At 35.5% G+C, this 21,760-nt stretch overlaps 2 protein-coding genes across 3 annotated transcripts in view; both read right to left on the bottom strand.

Moving 5' to 3' along the window:
* LOC113403710 (uncharacterized) overlaps nt 1–21,760 on the bottom strand; it is a 134,864-nt gene that overhangs the window by 34,568 nt on the left and 78,536 nt on the right. The gene's annotated exons all lie outside the window — the stretch shown is intronic.
* LOC113403711 (homeobox protein orthopedia-like) overlaps nt 1–21,760 on the bottom strand; it is a 32,225-nt gene that overhangs the window by 4,127 nt on the left and 6,338 nt on the right. For both annotated transcript variants that reach the window (XM_064218660.1, XM_064218661.1), the window contains exons 3-4: nt 20,876–20,984; nt 20,275–20,392 (exon numbers count right to left, since the gene is read on the bottom strand). In XM_064218660.1, coding sequence (XP_064074730.1) covers nt 20,275–20,392; nt 20,876–20,984 — 227 coding nt within the window. The remainder of the gene's footprint in view (nt 1–20,274; nt 20,393–20,875; nt 20,985–21,760) is intronic.

Raw genomic sequence — 21,760 nt, 5'->3', positions numbered from 1 at the left:
CATATACCTCATATTCAGCGATGAAACAAATATCTGCAAAGTTAAAGCAACATTTTGAGTCTTAATCTCATCTAACCAACCTTAACATCGACTCCACATCAACTACTATGGTGTTCAATCGATCATTCCGAAATAATGACGTCGACAAACGCAACTTTGTATGAATTTAACCCGTACGATGTCAGGACGGACAACTGGTCTTTGAATAAGTCACAAACGAACTCGTTTAAGAAACTGCTATTTTGAAATCCTTTTATGACCGGTTGATTTCTGTCTCGTATACATTCGTGAATGTATTTGCTGAAGATGTTCTCTACCCCGCTGCCGTTCTCGAGGAGGGCTAGCAGGAGACATTTTGTAGTGTGCACAGATCATATTGTAGTTTGTGTATACAAGTGCCCTAACTCTCCACTCTCATAACCGGGATGACGAATCCGCCGCCAATTCCGCCGCAGTGTTACCAGCTCTACGTGCACATTAAACAAGCGAGTGTAATCACTGTCAACTTCACGACAGCGGGCTTCTAACGACTTCTTCTCCCAAACTGGGGCTCGAACCTAGGACCTCGGAATCTGAAGCCGTATAATATAGCCTCTATCCCAACGACACGATCGAAATTATGTAGTATACTTCTTCAGCATAGTTTGTTTAAAACATAAATCAAGCAACTAAAGTAAATTTTAAAAACAAATGAAATGTTACATTTATAATTAAAACTTTAAATAATTAAAATTTTAACAGCAGACCCGACAATTTGGTGTAAGAAAAAATCCAAAAAGCGAAACAGTGTATACGACAATCACATTAAAGATGCAACGCGTCAGAGCGGGAGGGGGCTATGCGTGCGAGGAGCACGGCTACACTCATTTGGCGCGTGTCAGAAGCAAGCTCTATTATTTATGGTGTGTCGCGGAGGTTTTATTCGTTGTCTACGCTACGAATTTTTCTTTTGTTTCATGCCGTGTACACAAGCACGAAATAAAGTAATACTTTTTGTTTTTTTTTCTTTCATTACCTGGCGTGCATATTAACAAGTAGCTCGGTCAAAGTCAAAGTGAAAATCATCATTTTAGTCAACAGAAGAGTTTCACTAGTTTCACTTTTTGATTGTCAAATCTACTGATTTCAGGCCTGAGAAGATCTTCTGAAAGAAACTTAGTTGCGTCTTTTTGTAAACTTATAACTTATAACAATTACGATTTACAGTCATTACTATATAGGTAGGTCCTGTATATTGCATATTTACAATGAAAAATTAATTTACGAAAATCTTATCGTTTTTATATTTCATTCAACATAATATTATATTGATTGCTCTATTCTATCGAATATATTTATATTTCCATTTGACAATAAGTTTTATTCACTCCACACATATATTTGCCGCCATGTTGTATGCATAGATGACGTCACGAAATTGATAGATGTAGGTAGACATCGTGTGACGCCGTGTTCGGGTAATATAACATTATTCCAGCGATCGTGACTTACTTCGAATGTACTGAGTGTGAAAAAAATCGTGAATAGACACGTAGTTGTAAAATATTTAAACGACTCATTTTATATTCTAAGCTTATGTATCGCATGACGTAATTTTACATAACACTGTATCTTACACTATAAGAAAAGATCGCAGTGGATAATTTTATATTTTTTATTAAATTTATTTTGTAATGATTTCATTTCATGCGCTGCCGACGGAAAGAGTGACCAATTTTCACAGTTACCGTAGTGCTCGTGAAATAAAACCGATTTACTGTTATACGATAAACGCGGATCCCTAAATGTATGTATGTTATAAGTATTGTGTATATGTCGCACCGGTATAGCTTTCTGACATTTAGCGAATATGTTCTACGTTAAGTTTCAAGTTTAAAATGTTCTATTCGTATTGGTCACTATTTATAATTATTGATAAACGACAATTGACCTTTGTCGGGGGCCGTCCCAGAGGCACGCGCAGCTTATCCCGAGCGCCGAATCAATAACTGACGAGTGATTTGCGAGAAAATCTCGGATCATTAGTCACCGATGCCTCGCTCTGTTGCCGAAGTCTTTCTTAATAAACTTGTCTAACAACTGATAAAAAAACCTTTTAATAATTGCTGGATGATAATCTACGTTCGCAACTTACCTTCGATTAATTACACTTTCTGGGACAAATCAAAATCCACTTTATTCGAGTAAGCTCTTGTAGGTAATTTTATAGGGTTAAATTAAATTTAAAGACACTTCAAGCTCGTTGGTGAAACAACGTATATGTGAAGTAGCGTGGTGGAATAAGCTCCAAGGAGCATTTCAGAGGAGGGAGGTATTTCTGGTAGTTTACTCTTTACTTTACAACCTGTTTAAAAAATAGATTCTACCGAAAATAACCGACAAGAAACTAAGTAGATACATACACTTTTAGAGAAATATATTATTTTAAAAATTGGATACTGTAAGATTTTCCATAAATCACGAGTAGTCAGTATAGATATACCGAGAAGCCTCGTGGATCCGAAACTGTACTCATAATGGTTTAGTCGAATCGCCGAAGTTCAGTCCCGGGGCTCCGCGTGATCTTCTTAACGACACTTTGAATTTTCTATTTACACGCAGTAATGAATACGACAACGACTTCTAGTTTGAGGCTCAAGTGGCTTCCGAAGTGTGAATTAAATATTCGATATTTTTAGACTTATTTGATTGTAAGTAAAATTTTAGCATAAGTAAATTATAGGTTTTTAAACTTTTATTATTCAATATATGTATGTCGGCTGACTGGTAAATCGGCCTCTGGTAAACTCCGCCCATAGACCTTGGCACTGTACGAGTATCGTCCAGCCCTTGCATCGTCAATGCACCACCAAGCTTGGGAACTTACGTTAGTTCCTCCCGTTAGGCCACTCCTGGAGCTCGAGAAAGAGAAGAAACGGTGACAATCATTGTATAGACAAGAGGAGAGATTTCAAAATGATGTTTGATTGACTTTGTTTTATGCGTCCGATATTTTCTTCGACGATGTACGAGTATGTTACAACTCACGCAACCTTTAAACACTATTTCAGCCTCGGGCTGAGCCCGGCTTCAATAACAGATGACGTGCTGTTTGCGAGCAAATCCGGCATCATTTGTCACCGTTGCCGTCGATTCCACCACTATTGCGATGCTAACCCTTTTTTAGAATCAAAGAAAGTATAGCTTACTTACATTTGTAAATCGCATTTTTGTTTACAGTGAATTAATGAATGTATTATTAATTATTTTGTTAATTGTTTAATTAGTTACTGCACAACACTTTTTATTGCAAATTGTAGGTAACTTGAGGTTCATGTATTTCGGGCTTATGTGTTGCCAGGTAAGTGATGACCTCCGCACTGAAATATTGATGTCGTAAGAGATGTGAACCTTTCGTTTGTTTTGTAACAAAGAGCATCAAAAGGTAATAGCAGAACAATGTACATATCTGTTTAAAAGTGTTGTTAGGTTAGGAAACACGCCACGTATAATACAGTTATTAAATATTGTAAAAAGATAAGATGCAATTACATCAATGTTATTGCACTGCCTTAACAGCGATTTCTTACATAAAGGAAGTTTCATTAATTTCGAATAATTGAAAAGTAGTTAACATTGATAGCTTCATCTGTACTGATATTATAAATACGAAAGTAACTCTGTCTGCTCCCTTCACGCTTAAACCTTTTAGATAGAATTTGGTATGGAGGCAGTTGGCGTCCCGGGGAAGGACAGATGCTACATTTTTTAATTAACCCCTCAAGGGGGTAAAATGGGGGTGACGGCTTGTGACGGAGGATCAGCTATTATATTTATAAAAGTATCAAAATATATGTATCTACTTTATTCAGGTGGGCTTTTACGGGCAATCTCGATTCGTCATTTAACACTATATATGTATGTAAGCCCACACCCACCGGTTTGGAACGTAGATTCTATAGAGCCGAACCGGCGAGAAACTAGTAGTTACTATTTTCCCCCAATTTAATCCTAAGTGTTATATGTTATTTGTCTATATAGTTCACTGGAAACATATAGTTAGATCGAAGTGTTTTAGCTGCAGCCGCTCCATTTACAAGTCGTATCGTTTCGTCAATGATCGTGAGTGAGGACTTAGCGCCGCGCCCGGTGTTTACTTGTCGTGCTCGGCTAGCCGTGCTGTCGGCCCGTGCCACGAGCTACAGGAGGTAGCGAGCAGGTAGCGTGCCCAGTCAGAGCTGCGCTAACTTTCCCGATGTAACGTATCGGTATTGCACATCAGAACCGGTCGGTTTTGAGTTGCGACTAACGATTCATTAAAATCATCGCTATGAGTGTTTCAAAGATAATTCGAAACTTATACTAATATAGAGACACTTTTGAATTATTCTTAGACTACTTTCGACATCATATTTATTTTAGCATGTATTAAAACTAAATATTTTATTTACAAATGTTTATTGCCCATCTTGCTTTTCATAGCTTCTTTAATTTTTTTGTTAACAAATAAGTAACCGATATGCTTTTACCAAGTTTTCCTTTCGTGCCTTGACTTTCCTTTCAAGCAAATGTCAAACAATTGTTGTGCTGTTTCAACTTGAAAGAATGACTCAAACGAAGGAAAATAAATTTATATATATATATATATATATATATATATATATATATGTACATATATATGTTTATAGTGTTACATTATTAAATATCGTCTTCTTTGTAATAATACTATTACGGGTAAGATAGTTAGGCTGTGTTTAACCGCTTCCCGCTGCCGCTTATGGCGTGTGCCCCCGCGACACGTATGACGCAAACGAGTAGAACAAACAGCCAGCTCACGGTAGCTAACTGTTGCCACCTCGCTACCACCTCTACGTGTGTTTGTGATACACATTGCGAGTAACAAACGAATGAAAATGTAAAACTATAAAAATATATACGAAAAATGTTTTATAGAATTTTATAGACCTGCGGTCGACTTAAAAGGTTCTTCTTACAGAATTCACTTTAAAAAAGAAGTTTATTATTCATGAATGAATATCTCATGAATATTTTTTTTTTATCGCTACAAAATAAAATTCGCATTTTACACATCTTTTTAAGTACGAAACGATCGCGTACCGTAAGACAGGCAAAGAATCTATTGAATATGATTTCATAAAATTAAAAATAATTTTAGTATATTAAGTTACGTAAACAAACTTCGTAATCGAAGAATTATTGACGCGCAATAGCTTACGGGCCACCTAGCGATGTAAAATGTCACAGTTTCGATCCTGACTCCTTGGCTAGTATCGTCCACACTCCAAGCTTTAAGTTAATTAGGAATATTAGTAATTATTTAAAATGAGGCATTACTACTACTATTATATATAAAAATATATATATGGGGATATAATATAGAAATACAACGTGAACAGATATAACACATCAAAATGTAGATACTCAAAATGAGTAAAATGAGTCAGGCTTGAAGCAAAACGTTACAAGATTTCGAGTTCAATTAAAAAAAAGCATAGTGATACTGTCTATAAAAAAAACATGACGCCGTGGAGATACTTGTTAATTAAAAAGAAACATAAACACTGTTTGCGATTCAGAATAAAAGTAGGCTGTACTGCAAGACAATGACATATCATTGTCTTGGAGTACAGCCTACTTCTTTTGGATTAATGGTGATCCATTAATCCAAATGTAAAAATAAAAGAATCAGGCTAACCTGCCTATGGAAGCCAATTATCGTGGCGGTCGGTTGAACGGTATAGAAGTTAATTGATATGCTGCAGCATTGTTAAGTGGCTATTTACAAAAAACTGGATGTAATAAAAATCATCTCCATGAGAATATATATATATTCTCATGGAGATTACATTACATATGAAATTAGCCTGAAATATCGCCTCTTTGGTTAAGAAATCCAAATTAAAATTTATAAATTCATTTAGTTGGTGCATTTGAGTTTTGGAATTAGTCTTTCATTTGTTTTTACCTTAAAGAATATGGGCAAGTAATATAGGTGAAACCGTAGGGTGCAGTTAGCTTATATTATAAAGCAGGAACTGTGTATATCTCATGAATTACTCGTTCCAATTGAAAGTTCCAGTTATAGAGTCCGTTTATAGAACAAACGCCACCGCGAGGAGCGCTCGCAGTAACCGTTAAGGGCAACTAATCTCACAAGCCGTAATGGTGTTTAGTTAACGAGATGCTCTAGGTTATGTATGAATCGGTAAGAAGCAAGTATAATTTAAATTTAAAAAGGATTAAAGCGTAAATGTTCAAGTGTGATACATACAATCTCAGTTCTGTGTTTCGTCTGTTGACCATATCTACGTTATTATACATTAAGACTTTGTCATAGTTCAACCATGTAATTGTTTTTAAAGGTGATTTTTGTGTGGATATATATTGTTATTAAATGAAGGCTTAAACTATCAGTGATATGAACCCGGGTCCGAACCCGTATCGTACGCGTCTTCTGCCGAAAGGTCAACGTGTTCTAGCCTTTGGGCCATCTCAGCTTCCTTAATTTTTTTTCCTTCTCTCTGGAAGTGTTACGGTCCGGTATGCCAGTTGTTCTCACTTACACTTTAAACCGGAACACACAAAGCATATAATGGCAAGAAGTAACATACAAATAGATACAATTAATGCGTTTGTGGAAATATTTATAATATACTTTTATATTTCGCACATAATTTTGTAAACTCTTAGATAGTTACAACCTAATTAATGTTTTCAATAACATAAAAACTATATTAAACAATTTTATTTAATTTTAATTTTCGCTTGGATGGTATATTATGATGTAGGTACTAAGTTAAGGCCCATTTGTGCTCGCCTAGATTTCAGTCCACGATGTTTGAATGTAGATTCGTAGCAAATAAATAAATTATTATTACATCATTCCTAATGAAAAATAATAATTTACATTCTATGTTTCAAATTAAAATATTTATTGATAGTTTTATACGACCATACGTGATATATAATATCGATTAAATTTTCAATCTACGTAATTCAGGACCTCCCTTTGTCCCCGTCAATGAAATAGTTTCTACGGGAAGAACTATTCCACTTTCAGAGCCGCGAGCAATACACGGTATACAATCGCTATATACCAATGATTCCTAGTACATAAGCGGTACATAGCCGTCCTGTCGGAACTGAGCGAATCGCTCGATACATAGACGCGCAAGCGTACACGCCCCGCAGGGTTTAGTGATGTAATCAATTATATTTATTGATATCGAAAATGAATTATATATTAAATTTTATATTTCTATTCAATACGACAATTACTATTTACCTTTGTTTTAATATAGAGTGTAAGTTAAATTTACTTTTAAGTCATTTATATAAACCAAGATTGACTATACTCAAATTAAAAGTATAAACGTTGGTTGTGTACTCTGAACTGTGAGTGGCTTTGGGAACTACACAGTGTAGCAATGATTATTATAATAGGCAATTACGAGAGTCTTACGCTTTATAATGAATTGTATAGAGTCAGCAAACTGTTTGTCAGCTTTAAAATATCTCAATAAACGTTCAGTATCATACCACAGCCCTGCAATATATACATATATATGGGAGAGAAATGTTTGTGTAATACAAAATTAGTAGCTCATAAACCGAACGGAACATAAAACGACGACCATATCGATGCATATTTATAAAATAAAAGTTTATGAACATCAAAATTACATTACAAAAAAATACATATTTATTTCGTTATTGTTAAACTAATTAAAATAATTATGATTCAAAAACAAACATGAAGTTATTTAAAACACAAAAACGTGATCGACTTCACAAACGCAACCCTTAGACACACGCCCTCCCACCGGCGTTTCCGCTCCGATAAAGACCTTCCACGCGCATTATTGCTTTTCATATACCTACATTCATCCTGACAACGCGCTTTTAATTACTATACATTAAATACATATACAATTACTTTATTAATTAATGGACATTTTTGTTTTTTTTCTTTCTTATTTTAAAATTACTTCAAATACCTACAGTAATGCTTTAAATATTAGATGGAAAAAAGTAAAACTGAAATCGGAATTTACTAAAGTTATATAAATACTATTAATTGTACAGTAAAAAATAGTATAATTAAAAATAATATTTAATTATGGAATTCAAAATGTTTGTAATGAAATATTTGCATCGATTTATCGATAGTAGAATCGGAACGCGCCGCGGCCCCGCCCTACGCCGTTAAATTGCTTCATTCGTACAAATGAGCGCACACGACGTTCATTATTATCAGCAGTATGCGAATAACATACCTAACCTCTACGCGGAACTTATGTGAGCGCGTATGTACGAGTGCGAGTTGGTACATAACAATTAATATTACTTTAGTAGTAGTAGTAGTAATATTAGTGTAAATCCGACGACGATTTTATTCAAAATTAAGTACTTGATTGTAATATTAACTGCACATTATCGTATACACACTTGGTGGTAGAGCTTTGAGCCAGTCGGTCTGTGTAGGTACCATCGAATCATCACTAATTCTAACAGTTCTCAGTATCGTTGTGTTCCGGTTTGAAGAGTGAGTTAGCAAACTAGGGTATTTATCACCTTAGTTCTCACATTGATGTAATTGATTGTTAATGAGTATTTCTTACAGTGCCAATAGGGCGGTGGTGACCACTTACCCCACTATATGCCGGTGAGCGACAACACTCTGAAGCAATGTTGTATAGGTAGGACAGAATAAGACCTTACCTATATATATACATATTGTATACTTACCTACCATGTCATAGCGTATAATATGATTGTTATTATATTGTTGTATAATGGTAGATAGTTTTATCTATATTTTGTGTTTACAGTTACATCAAATATTAAGATTATATAAGAGTAGTTCAGCCAGGCAAAATCTCTCCACGCAGCTTCAATGTGGTCTGCATTGTGCGAGCCAGGACTTCAACCTACAGTGTTTAATTAAGATCAATATATAATATTCTCTACACCATGACTCTTCTGTTTTATATTTAAAAAACATAATATACATGTAACGGAAAACCTATAACTTTCATTTAATTAAAAATATTTCAATTAACGTGAGCTCTTTCACGTTCAATTACACGCAGCTACAGTCCGTATCAAATATAAGAGAAATAATTGCTTAAGCGTTCCGTTCCTTTCATAACCCTTAACAATTATATTAAAACTCAGACGAGATCTTAAGCCGAGATATAATTTCCTCGTCTCTGTAACTTCGCTGTCCGGGATCAGAGTTGTCGTCAAATTGAATGCAATGAAAGCCTTCCTTTGTTTCGGAGAACGACGAGACTTATACAAGGAAATAATGTTTGTGTTGTTTACAAAGGAATATTTTAATAAAGACTAAAAATTATATCGTGAGAGTTGAATTGTAACAAAACGTTACATAGACAAGTATTCATTTCATTTAATAAGCTTTGTTTTAATTTGTAAACGTAAATTAAATATGAGATTTTATATCTTATTTCGAACCGGTGATTTTTTAAAATACTCATGTAAATCTATTTGAATAAAAGTGTTCTGATTTGATTTGTATCAAAATAAATAAATTGCGTTAATGACTAATTCATTTCCCAACTTGCACCTCCTAATAGGTACGTAAGTACTACGTGTGTACACACGTGTCGAAACAAATAGTACCAATTTATATGAATCGTATTAAATCAAACCAAACCATTCTTTACTCAAGAAGACTCATAAAATTAAACAAAATTTTGAGAAAATCGATATGTGCAACCGTTGATTTAAATGTAAAGCTACCACTTGTTCGGAAAGTAAATTATATTAATAAAGGAATAAAGAGGAACTAAAATAAAAAGCCCAATACCGATAATACTACTAAGTTGGAGCAAAGTAAAGATATAAAGAAAACAAAACGGCACAGTCGGATGCGGTATCTTTTCTATTACATAACATAAAATAACATAAATAGCCTGTATATTTCCCACTGCTGGGCTAAGGCCTCCTCTCCCTTTTTGAGAAGGTATGGAGCATATTCCACCACGCTGCTCCAAAACGGGTTGGTGGAATACACATGTGGCAGAATTTCGTTGAAATTAGACACATGCAGGTTTCCTCGCGATGTTTTCCTTCACCGCCGAGCACGAGATGAATTATAAACACAAATTAAGCACATGAAAATTCAGTGGTGCCTGCCTGGGTTAGAACCCGATATCATCGGTTAAGATGCACGCGTTCTAACCACTGGGCCATCTCGGCTCTTATCTTTTCTATTAAATGAATATTATTTACTTAGCGAGCATCCATTAAAACACCACCACGAAGCGTTTTCCCGCTGTGACGTTTACAAGCAAAAATACTTAACACTCCCGAGAGACGAGCGATGATGCATCTGCTCTGCAATGCGCTTGGAACCAGTACTTCGTCGTGTCACGCTAAAAGCTACAGTGGAGCGGATAACTAGGGAAATACAGACGGGCCGCGCTCGCGACTTACTTTGAAACTTAGGACTTATTCGAAATTCCATTTCCCATAACTCTAGTTAAAACGATCCGTTGGTCATGAAACTTGTGATTTTATTGTATGTATATATATTTGTGAACTATATATACATACAGACTCGACAAAGTGTGTCGTATTTTAGTAGTACATACATATATGTAAAAGGCAATTTTGAGGCTCCTGAGAAACTGTCCTGCACGGGGCAGTCAAATATTAAATTTGAAAAACAAGGATTTTCCAAAATGTGGAGAACAAGGAGGCGCCGTTCCCCTCCTATCGTCAACTTCATAAATTAGCACACCGAGATAAGTTATTATGGTGGAATACGACTAAGACGCCACGCCATATTTTTTTTATTTTCAGCGGTCGAAGGCGACGCGACGCTCTGTACTAATATAATTGGTATACATAAAACAAATCAAGTTGTATTTTAATTTTAAACTATCAATTAAATATATATATAATTTATTATGAATTTTATTATTAATATTGTGTTAATTGTTTAAGTAAGTCATTTATATATTGTTCTAAACATTATGTAAAACGCGAGTATTCTTTGCCGAACCATTTTCGTCTATTTTTAACAAACCTAATACGAAATTGTAATTTCTTTTAAATCGCTGTTAATAATGAAACAATTTATTCATTATCATTCACAAAGAATAGACACAACTAGTCACCCTTCGCCCCGGGAGGCCAGGGGGCCCGGGGCCCTCTAATTATTCGGTCCCCTCACCGACCGAATATTGACTTTTAAATCTGTAACATCACGCCGGTGCAGGGAGCAGATTGTTATTACCGGATTAGACGCTCAATTAGATTTCATACGTTGTTTGTTTGTGGTGGCGCGCGGGTATTGCAGCCGGTCCCATAAATATACGAGAGTTCATGAGAAAGTTGGTGAAACGCGTTTCAAAATATTAATTAGCTCAAATAGCAAACAGTTAGAGTCAGCCACAACGTGTGCACACATTGACTATATCATTCAGTTTTGGAAAAGCCCGTCGGTTGGGTCCCATCCACACATAAATAACTCTACTGATAAATCAACATTACAATTTATTGCTGGGTTCCAGTTTGAAGTCTGAGTGATTATAATTACAGGCACATTGACATAACATCCAGTTCCCAGGGTTATAATTACTCGTTGCCATTATTTGAAATAAATAATTATTCTTACAAAGCGATAACAATGGGCCTCTGGAGCTGACTCTAGTAGAGCTATTCGGAGAAAACAACTTGCAGCTCACCGCAGAACACGAACTTGTAATTTGAGAAAGTGACCCGCGCATTGACTTTATAAAAGGTACATATAATGCGACCATATTTTCATATTTGGGTACAATATTAATTAGTTGTACCCAAATATCTAAAGACTATATTAAACATACTATTAAGGGTTTCCTATTGATAGGTAAAATTCGAAATGATATATCTCTATTCATTGGAGGTAGTAATCCATTAGCCTGCTGGCTAACCAACATAGTTATAAAAAATAACCTATGAGCTGAAAAGCGGTGAAAGTACCTCAGTTGAATTAGATATTTTTGTGATTACTAATTAGTTTTAAATAAGTAATATTATATTTTTACTTGAAAGTGTCAAGGCTATCGCAACTGTCCCAATATGTAACGTGGGAAAATTCGCCTGTTTTGTATTAGACAACGTAAAGTTTTTTTTTCAAATATTACGGACGGGGTAACACTTCTACCCTTAGAAGAAATCCGGCACAAGAATTTTAGTGGGATCATATTTTGTTGCCAATATTTTTTGTAACTAACTAACTAATGTTACATGAGATGCTCTGGAAGCAGTCGCTTCATTTGTAAGGTGTCTTATCATACACAAGTTAAGCAGTTATTATGGATATCAAATATAAACTAAAACAATAAATCAAAACGAACACTAACAAATTATCCCATCATCCGGCAAAATCACCACAAATTGAACGAAGAAAACTAATGGTCACCTCGCCGCCACCTGGGAATCGAACTGACCCTCCGCTCGGCACAAAATTAACTTTGATCCGCAATACGACTTTATTGCAAATTGCTGAGTATAATGCTAAATCAAGACTAAGCCTGGGGGTTGAATATTTGGTAAGTCTTGCCCACAGAGCTGCAGCAGTATAGAAGCGATATTTATTCACAAATCGTATAAAACCTGTTTCATAATAATGTTGTTAGATTATATTATTTTTTATGAATATTAATAAAATTAAGGTTTGGTCTCAGTATTTAAAAGTAACACAGAAATATATACAATTGACGTGTCAATATAATTACCATTACAATCAGAGCCTGTAAATTTCCGACTGCTGGGCTAAGGCCTCCACTCCCTTTGAGGAGAAGGTTTGGAGGATATTCCACCACGCTGCTCCAATGTGGGTTGGTGTAATACACATGGGCAGAATTTCGTTGAAATTAAACACATGCAGGTTTCCTCACGATGTTTTCCTTCACCGCCGAGCACGAGATAAATTATAAACACAAAATAAGCACATAAAAATTCAGCGGTGTTTGTCTGTGTTTGAACCCGCAATCATCGGTTAAGATACACGCGTTCTAACCACTGGGCCATCTCGGCTCTTTCTTTAATTACAATTATATTCTCATTATGATCTATATAATATTTAAGATAAGTGGCGAGGAGGCTCCCGCTCTGTTACTCACTTTTACATTTAGTGCCTTTTCAAAGCGGAACAGCAATGCAACAATACTATTTAAGGTTCATCACACACACTTGAAAAGCCTTTTGCTATTAAAACCACATTTTATTTGTTTCACTACAGCTATTGAATAAAAGCCTGGATTAAAAAGGTTTTTATTTGTTTATATATGATTGTCAACTCTACCACATTCAGCTCTGTGGTCTGGGCTTATTGAGAAAACTGTTTATGGCACATTCCGTAAAAGAAAATCTGTTTTTTATTAACATTGCCTTCTGTATGGGCGATAACTTGCCCTCAGTACCTATTTGATTCGAATTATTCGTATTTGTTTTGTAAATGGAATACTCCATTAACTTGTTATGTTTATTTATTTGTTTATTAATTATTTTTATAATCTATTCCAACGGCAAGAAGAGTAAAGCTAAATTAAAACTTTGGCAAGCATTTGGCAACGAGACATCACTGATCGAGATTTTGAATATTTTTTGGTATTGGTAAAGTTAATGTGGATATATGTAAGTAGTTTACTTGGTGATGGGCCTTCGTGCAAGCATGTCTGGGTAGGTACCACCCACTCATCAGATATTCTACGAGCAAATGGGCCACCTGATGGTGAGTGGTCACTACCGCCCATAGACAATGGCGCTGTAATAAATATTAACCATTCCTTACATCGCCAATGCCCCACCAACCTTGGGAACTAAGAGGTTATGTCTCCTGTGCCTGTAGTTACACTGGCTCACTCACCCTTCAAATCGGAACACAATAATACTGAGTACTGCTGTTTGGCGGTAGAATAAATGATGAGTGAGATTTCCATAATTTATATGCTTATGACTTTATCCATGATACGATACGATAGGTTCAATGGTTTAGTCGTGATATGATAACAAACAGAAAAAACTACGTTCATATATTTGGTATGAGTGTAATGATGCGCGCCAAATAACTAGATCCTTCCCAGCAGCCGTATGTAGGTATCATCGCGCGTTACTATAGCAACGCGGTGCCGAGTGTTCCAGCGGAGTGGCTTATACATGCGCAGTCAACGCCATCTTGAGTCCAGTTACTTGGTGCGGGCTGTACATACATTAGAGAATTAACGTCATGTAAATTTAGTGGCAGGCGAGTGGTCTGTCACTAAATCACCGATGCAATGTAATTTTCATGTGCTTAATTTAGGTGTATTTATTCTCGTTCTCGGCGGTGAAGGAAAACATCGCGAGGAAACCAGCATGTGTCTAATTTCAATTAAATTGACACGTTTGTTTCCATCAATCCACATTTATGCAGCGTGAGATAAGCTCCAAACATTCACGTCAAATGGAGAGGAGTCCTAAGACGAGTCGTGGAACATTCACAGGCAGTTACTTTACAAAAATCAGTGGTGCTTCCCCGGCTTTGAAGTTTGAACCCACAAAGGTTCACGATGAGTTTTTCATCTTTATGCACTTGTATATGATGTTGCCATATTTGTCTAAAATTGTAATTTACTACTATATTCAATGTACCACCAGATTATTCAGATTCTACCGAGAAGAACCGACCAGAAACTTAGCAGCAACTTATCTATTTTACGTACATACGTATAAAGACTACTAAAATCTAAATCCTACGTGTGCCACAGACGGTTCATTAAGAAATAAAATTTAACGTAAAGTTATAACAATACAATAGTGATTAGTAATGTACACACTCCCGTTCCTGGTTATCGATACGTCGACACCTGCCAATCGATACGCGGGCGCGGCGGCGGCGTCCAGGTGGCGATGATTTCACTTCGTTTCACGACACATGCTATCAGCTTTTTGAACTCATCTATGGTTTTTATTTTACTATCAAGGGGTGCATTCAATGTATTAAGTACAATTTTTATTGACTGTACGATTACCGCCGTCAAAGTCATCGCTGATTTAATTTATAACTTAACAAAACTAATTGGACGCTGCATTTTTTGTAAATATTGTAATATTTATATACTTTATATAGCATGATGATTGGGATTTAATTTGACTATTTGCAGAATACAACCGCATATTTTTTCAGTGCATCGCAATTCTAGGCAGAAATTATAAGCAAACATAACGTAGCTTTGACCGCTGAACGTAAGTTATTGCGCTAATAAATCTTAATGTGGCGCCGCGGGAGCGCTAATGCTCCTTAATGCCGTGGGGTTGTATGTCGGTGTTGTATATTTAGGAACGGACACATTGGAACATTATATTACTCTGATTATAAGATATTATAATGTAGATCAAAGAATATTTTACGATTTTTTTACAGGGATGGTGGTGTCCTCCAGACCGGTATCGGTCACGATAGCAATTCTCAAGGGAGAGCCAAGTGAGCTGATATTATAGTACTATTCCGTCCCTCGCAGAGTCCGATGAGACAATCCAACATGACAGGAAATAGTTCAAACACAAAACTAACGGCTTTATGCTTTCGAAATTTAAACACAGAACTTCAAAATCCACTACACCAACAAGGTATATATTTTTTGGGATATATAAATGAATAACCACTTCATTTCTTGTTGGTAGGACTTCGTATAATCCTGTTTGGATAGGTACCGCACACATCATATTTTATACCGCCAAGCAGCAACATTTTGTCCTGTTGTTTCGTTTTGAAGGTGAGCCAATGTGACTACAGGCACAAGAGACATAATAACTTCCCAATAAGTTCCCAAGGGTGGTGGCGCTTTGGAGATGTAAGGAATGATTTAAAAATCTTACGGTACCAATGTCTATAGGTGGTGATGACCACTTACGATCGTCCTCCTAGCTTTTTCATAAAAAAAATAATTTAAAACGAAACTACAAAATAAACAAACGCATTTAACCTATCGTTATCAACATGACACCGATTCATTAAATAAATTTATAATTAACACTGAAGCAATTAAAAAAAAGACTGAACCGCGTAATAATTAATAATAGAAAAACATTTTCCATGTAACTCAGACAGCGCCGCTGCCTGCGCGACCGTCAGAATTATAAATGAGTGTATTTCTATCGATGTCGATGAACGCGAGGCGACAACACTATAGTCGTATATCTTTTTAATAATGAAAGGATTTAGTAAACAAAGTGCGAATCAGGGCTGGGGTAGGGACGACATTTTTTATTTATTTTTATTTGATGCGTCCGCGACCGCGCCCGCGCTACCCGCAGACACTGAATGTGTAATGAGATGTATAATGCACTTCGGGCTACAAATAATTTCAATATTATTCGTATGGTGAGATTTCTACTTTATATTTTGAGTGAGGATAAATATAAAAAATAAAATTAAAGCATTTATTGAAAATGGCTCTTACTCGCACTTTTTTAATTAAAGCATTTAGAGTTAATGCATTTTGGCTGACTGTGTATTCGTATTTGGCACTAAAAGCTGAAAACTAACCATATTTGGATTCGCTTCGTTTGTAATGCGTTTTTATACGAATAAGTTCGAATCACTCGTAGATGATTCGTAAACGAATTGTTTCTTTAATGCTACCATTTCACCGAGCTTGTATAGAGTCCCAGTGTTAATGCAGTGCAATGCAAATAAGTCTATCTCACGCCGCATCTATAGACAATAAACCACGGATCGCTCCGAATAATATTTTTATGGCTCCGCTAAAACATCGGCAGATGGTGATAAAAAAAAACATCCCTTTTATTCGAAATGCATCGTACACTTACAAAACAAAATCTTTTTCGATAATATTGTTTCATCGGGTACGTCTTACTAATAATAAAAAGTGATTTATTATATGATTGTTATTTTAAGTTCTTTTTCATTTTAATTTAAAGTAGGCAGACTGGCAAACGGGTCACCTGACGATGAGTGTTCCTGTTACACCGCAACTAAAAACCGTATTAGCATTTATAAATAATGTAGGTCACAGGTAACATTTTAGTTGTATGACAATATCTGGAGCAAAAGTTTCAGAAGTACATTATTTTGAATATGTCCTATTGTTGGAAGGTCAGTATAAATGTTAGACAGAAAAAATATGAAAGGCAACCCAGCTCAGCAAACATCAGTCCACATTACACCTCAGACCTTAAAAAAGTAGCTACAAAAGCTCGCACTATAAAAATAAATAATAAAAACTACAAGAATCTCACAGTTTGGCGCGAAGTAGTCGCTGATGTAAGGGCCTCTGTTCACTCGATACATAGCTTCATGTAGTGCTATATCACACTCATTAAAATCTGTTCTCCCTCAAAAGGGTTATTATAAATATATTTATTGTTTTTCTAACCACTTGACCATTGGCATTGAGTTAATTGAAAATAGCACGAAAAAGAATAACAATATAGTTTGTCATCGCACCAAATGATGCCGTGCGTGATGGGCGACGAGCGCTAAAAGTCAAGTCTGATCGTGCACTTGTGTGGCGAGATTTGAAAACATGGGGTAATAGACAATGGCTACTGTTTCACGGGTTTTAATTATTTCCTATAGTGTGAATGGGTTTTTGAATGCGTATATTTATTGTATCTTCACGTTGCTCGGTGTGTGGCGCGGCGAAGGTTACTTCTTACTCGTACCTGACAATTGTTTGATGAAGGGATTGCCTTATGCGTAACGTTAAACATCATTCTATCTCAGTATAAAATCCCTATGAGTAATAAAGTTAACTGAGTATGTACCAAATTGTATTATTATATCTTTATTAATATTACTATTGTAATGTTGAAGAGTGTGTTTGTTCGAACTCGCTTGTCACGGGAACTATCGGTGTGATTTGACAAATAGCGACGATATACGACCCTGAGGGGCAGAGCAGCGACGTTTGAAGCGGTTTCACCGCGCGGAGTAACTTGTGTTAAAAATATAACTAACGGAAAACTTTACAAATATTACACTATTTCACTAAAATAAAAACAATTTGTATTAATTATTCATATATGTGGAAGTAAAATATTATTTAATTAAAAATAACCATTTCTGTTTGCAAGAAAATATGTTACAATTTTTTTTCTACAACCAATTTAGAGCTAGTTGAGAATGCGAACGAGATTAACCCAGGATCCAAAATTTACAAAATTTGTAAGCATCAATTGCTTTCCTTTTAATAATAATTGACCCAATTAATATTTAAGTAAAACTAGTTCCTATAGTCAATGAAATATTTTGCCGACAGAATTAATTCACAATAATGTCGGTCATACACAGAACTTCATCAGCAAGTCGTCTGTCACTTTGTTCTATTTGCATTTCGTCGTTTTGTAGGTCCGAGGCGTATTTGCAAACATCTCGGTTCACTTCCAGATTATTTGCTCCGCATTAACTAAATACGCCGCCGGCCTCAGCAAATATCGTCTAAACATGGGAAAAGTTTAAAAACGACTAATGCACGGATTTCTAAGAATTCTGAATATACAAAGAAACGACGTTTTCACACTACATCACGCTGCTTTAAAAGGTAACCAGTTATAGATATTAAAAAATGTCGAATAATATTTATACTAAGAACTAAGACTTGTGACTTTGACAACAATTGACACTTTGAAAACAGTGAATAATTTCATCCACTACACATTAAAGGCAGATTTAGTAAGTACAGATATGTTAAATAAAGAAGACTACATTATAAATATGCACGATTGAATTAATATGTAATAAAAGTTAATAAAATATAAGATGGTTACCGCACTGTTATAAAAATTTCAAGCAAATTAAAAGTCCTCATATGAATGAAATAGCCAACAAAACTGAATGAAGGAATATCTGTGAGAACATATCGATACGCCTGGGAAGACAATGTTCCTTCAGTTAATTATTATTTACCGAGAGCGTTTGATGACAACACAGTAGCGTAAAGAATCAATATTACGGTAATCAGTAAACAGCCGTCGATAGTTAACGCGTTTTAACGGAGTATTGGTAACTTTCACGGATTACAAATCACCTTATAACGTGACATATTGCTGGAAAGGATCACTGAAAGACTTGTAGCACGTGACTTTTAACAACTTGAGGATCATGTGTCAATAGATCATCGAACACGGTAACTGCATCACAATTACAGCTTCAAAATATAACCAAGGATTTAGTATGCGCAAAATTGTACCGACGTATTTAAGAAATTGAATTATTACGACAATCATGTATCAGTACGAAGGGAGAACAAACAATTAATAGAATAAGTTTAAGCGCCGGCAACTAAACTGAGTTCAAGCAGTGAAGTTAGATGTAAAATGGCACCGTGTGTATCGCACGCTAACGAAATACAAATATTAGTGAACGTACGACACAAATTAAGACTAATTCCTAAGGCAAAGCATAGTTTATCTTGAAACTAAATGCTTCTACAAAGCTACCATTAGCAGATTACTGAACGCGTCATAGAATTTGACAATTTACGATCATTAAAACGTTCACCGTGTTGTGGGCACAAGCTGTTAACGTTATTTACCTCTTCGCGTCCGATTTACATTGATAATGTCGTTAATATCATTACAAGCTAAATATTTACCGTAGGTAATTATATATAGTTACCGGCACTAACATATTGTTTAATTTAGCAAACATGCAATATTTTTAATCTATACATACGAATTAAAAGACAATTAAAATAATTAACGTATTATCGGTAGATGCCAATTCGCCTTAAGCTTTCGCCTTCATCGACCTTTAACAATGAAACGCACATAAAAACGTAAAGTATATTTATGTTTCTGGATACGTAACACGAAGGTTGGTCCAGGTATAAGGCCTCGTGAAATGTATCAATAGAGTGCAAGTTTTGAGCGGAGCGTGCGAAGTGGGAGTCACGCAAGGTGAACCATTGGGACCGCTGTTTTAGTTTTTATATATACACTTTTTGTATGGCCTTTGGCGGATGTCAGAAACAACAGTTTGATATGTTATTTTAAGAATAAGATCAATGGTTGGACTGTGTCTTTATGAAGTATAAAAATATTTTTTTTATATAAATTTGACTCACCATGTTAAGTATTTAAATAAATAATTTGAATTATTATACCAAGCCCAACTTTACAGAATAATTATTAAACAAACTTCTCAAATAATTAGAAAACACGGGTAAATCTCTTTTCCACAGACAACGTCAAATACTTATGAAACTACAAATGTGACCCAATTGATTCATTATCTTTCATTGTGTTACTAACCTGCACTCTGCTCTCCGTGAGTCCGATTCGCATCGCAATCTCCTCTCTCATAAATATGTCCGGGTAGTGTGTCTTCGTGAAACATCGCTCCAGTTCATTCAATTGTGCCGGAGTGAACCTGTTTAAGAAATATTACTAATTAATATGTAACTTCAAACAATTATAATAAAGAAATACTCTAAACTAAACTACATATAATTTATCTACAGGATATCATTTTTAAGCTATATTGCATATAATGTATTAATACTATTAGGGAATTTTTAGTGTACGTGCAATAAATACTAGCGGTAGCGGAACTTAGTTTAGACTATTTGGCATGATGTTGAAATTCAGAGCCGCGTTTAGTCTACCACTTCTCGTACTGCTGTGATGTAGTATGAAGGGTGAGTCAGTCGACAGTCAGCGTAATTATATTCGCACAACAACTCCAGTTCCAAGGTCAATAATTATGTAGAAACATAATGGCCAAGTCAGAAGTCTACAACTATCTGAGCAATGGGTAGCTACTCATAACTACTACTAACTAACTACAAGGTGCTTCTTTCGCACTGGCCTTGCTATTGTTTACAAACGTGCGTGCAACATAATTCCTCATTACCTGGTTCTGTGCCTCTTCTGCTTGGCTGGTTTGTCGCTGTCGGACGCGGAGGAAGACATGCTGACCGGCACCGTGGACATGTGCGAGCTGTGCTGCTGGTGAATGCCGCCTGGAATGGTAGACTGCGTTGTAGGCTTCGAAATGTTAACAAACTGCCAATATTCAGCTCGAACCGATTTAATAGAGCTCTAAAGTAATCCGGAATCATTTTTAAATTCATTTTCAGGCGTAAGCGGCTTCGAATATTCTGTAACTCATTGTTTAAAATAAATATAATTATTTATTTCATGACTATCCCAGACTACAATGATTGAATTGATTTGTTTATAACAATTTTGTAAATAAAATATATTTGTGTTTGATAGAACTTATTTTATGGCAAAACATAAGGTATGTATATAACAATAACTTTAAATCGGCAGAAGAGCCGAGCACGTTTAAATCGATAAATAGACGGAAAATTGTTTGTGATGTAAATTAAAAAATATATATTAAAAATATAATAACGAATACAATTTCATAATTGGAATTTAAAGCATCATCTCAGATCAACAAATATTCCATTCGGCTACACTGTACAATATTTTAACAAATCAAAAATATTTTGTTTGTTAGAATGTAAAAGCTAATAGAATTTTATTTTGAAATTCATTTTAGAAAGGCAGACGAGCATAAATAGATTCAGCAAGGAGGCCTGTGTGATAGGAGGAACGTCTCGAGGGATAGTTACTAGCGCCCCTTAATACTAGAAGTAGACGGCAAGAGGTAAACCACTTCTTCACCAACAATGCCCAGCAGGCAAACGATCTGAGATTTTATGTCCCTTGTGCCTGTAACTACGTTATATAATTTTACAAGCATACGGGACAGAAACCTTTCCTAAAC

This window comes from Vanessa tameamea, chromosome 23, assembly GCF_037043105.1.
Source record: "Vanessa tameamea isolate UH-Manoa-2023 chromosome 23, ilVanTame1 primary haplotype, whole genome shotgun sequence".
Taxonomy (NCBI): domain Eukaryota; kingdom Metazoa; phylum Arthropoda; class Insecta; order Lepidoptera; family Nymphalidae; genus Vanessa; species Vanessa tameamea.
Note: the sequence above shows the minus strand (reverse complement) of the source record. Positions and strands in the feature narration are given on the sequence as shown.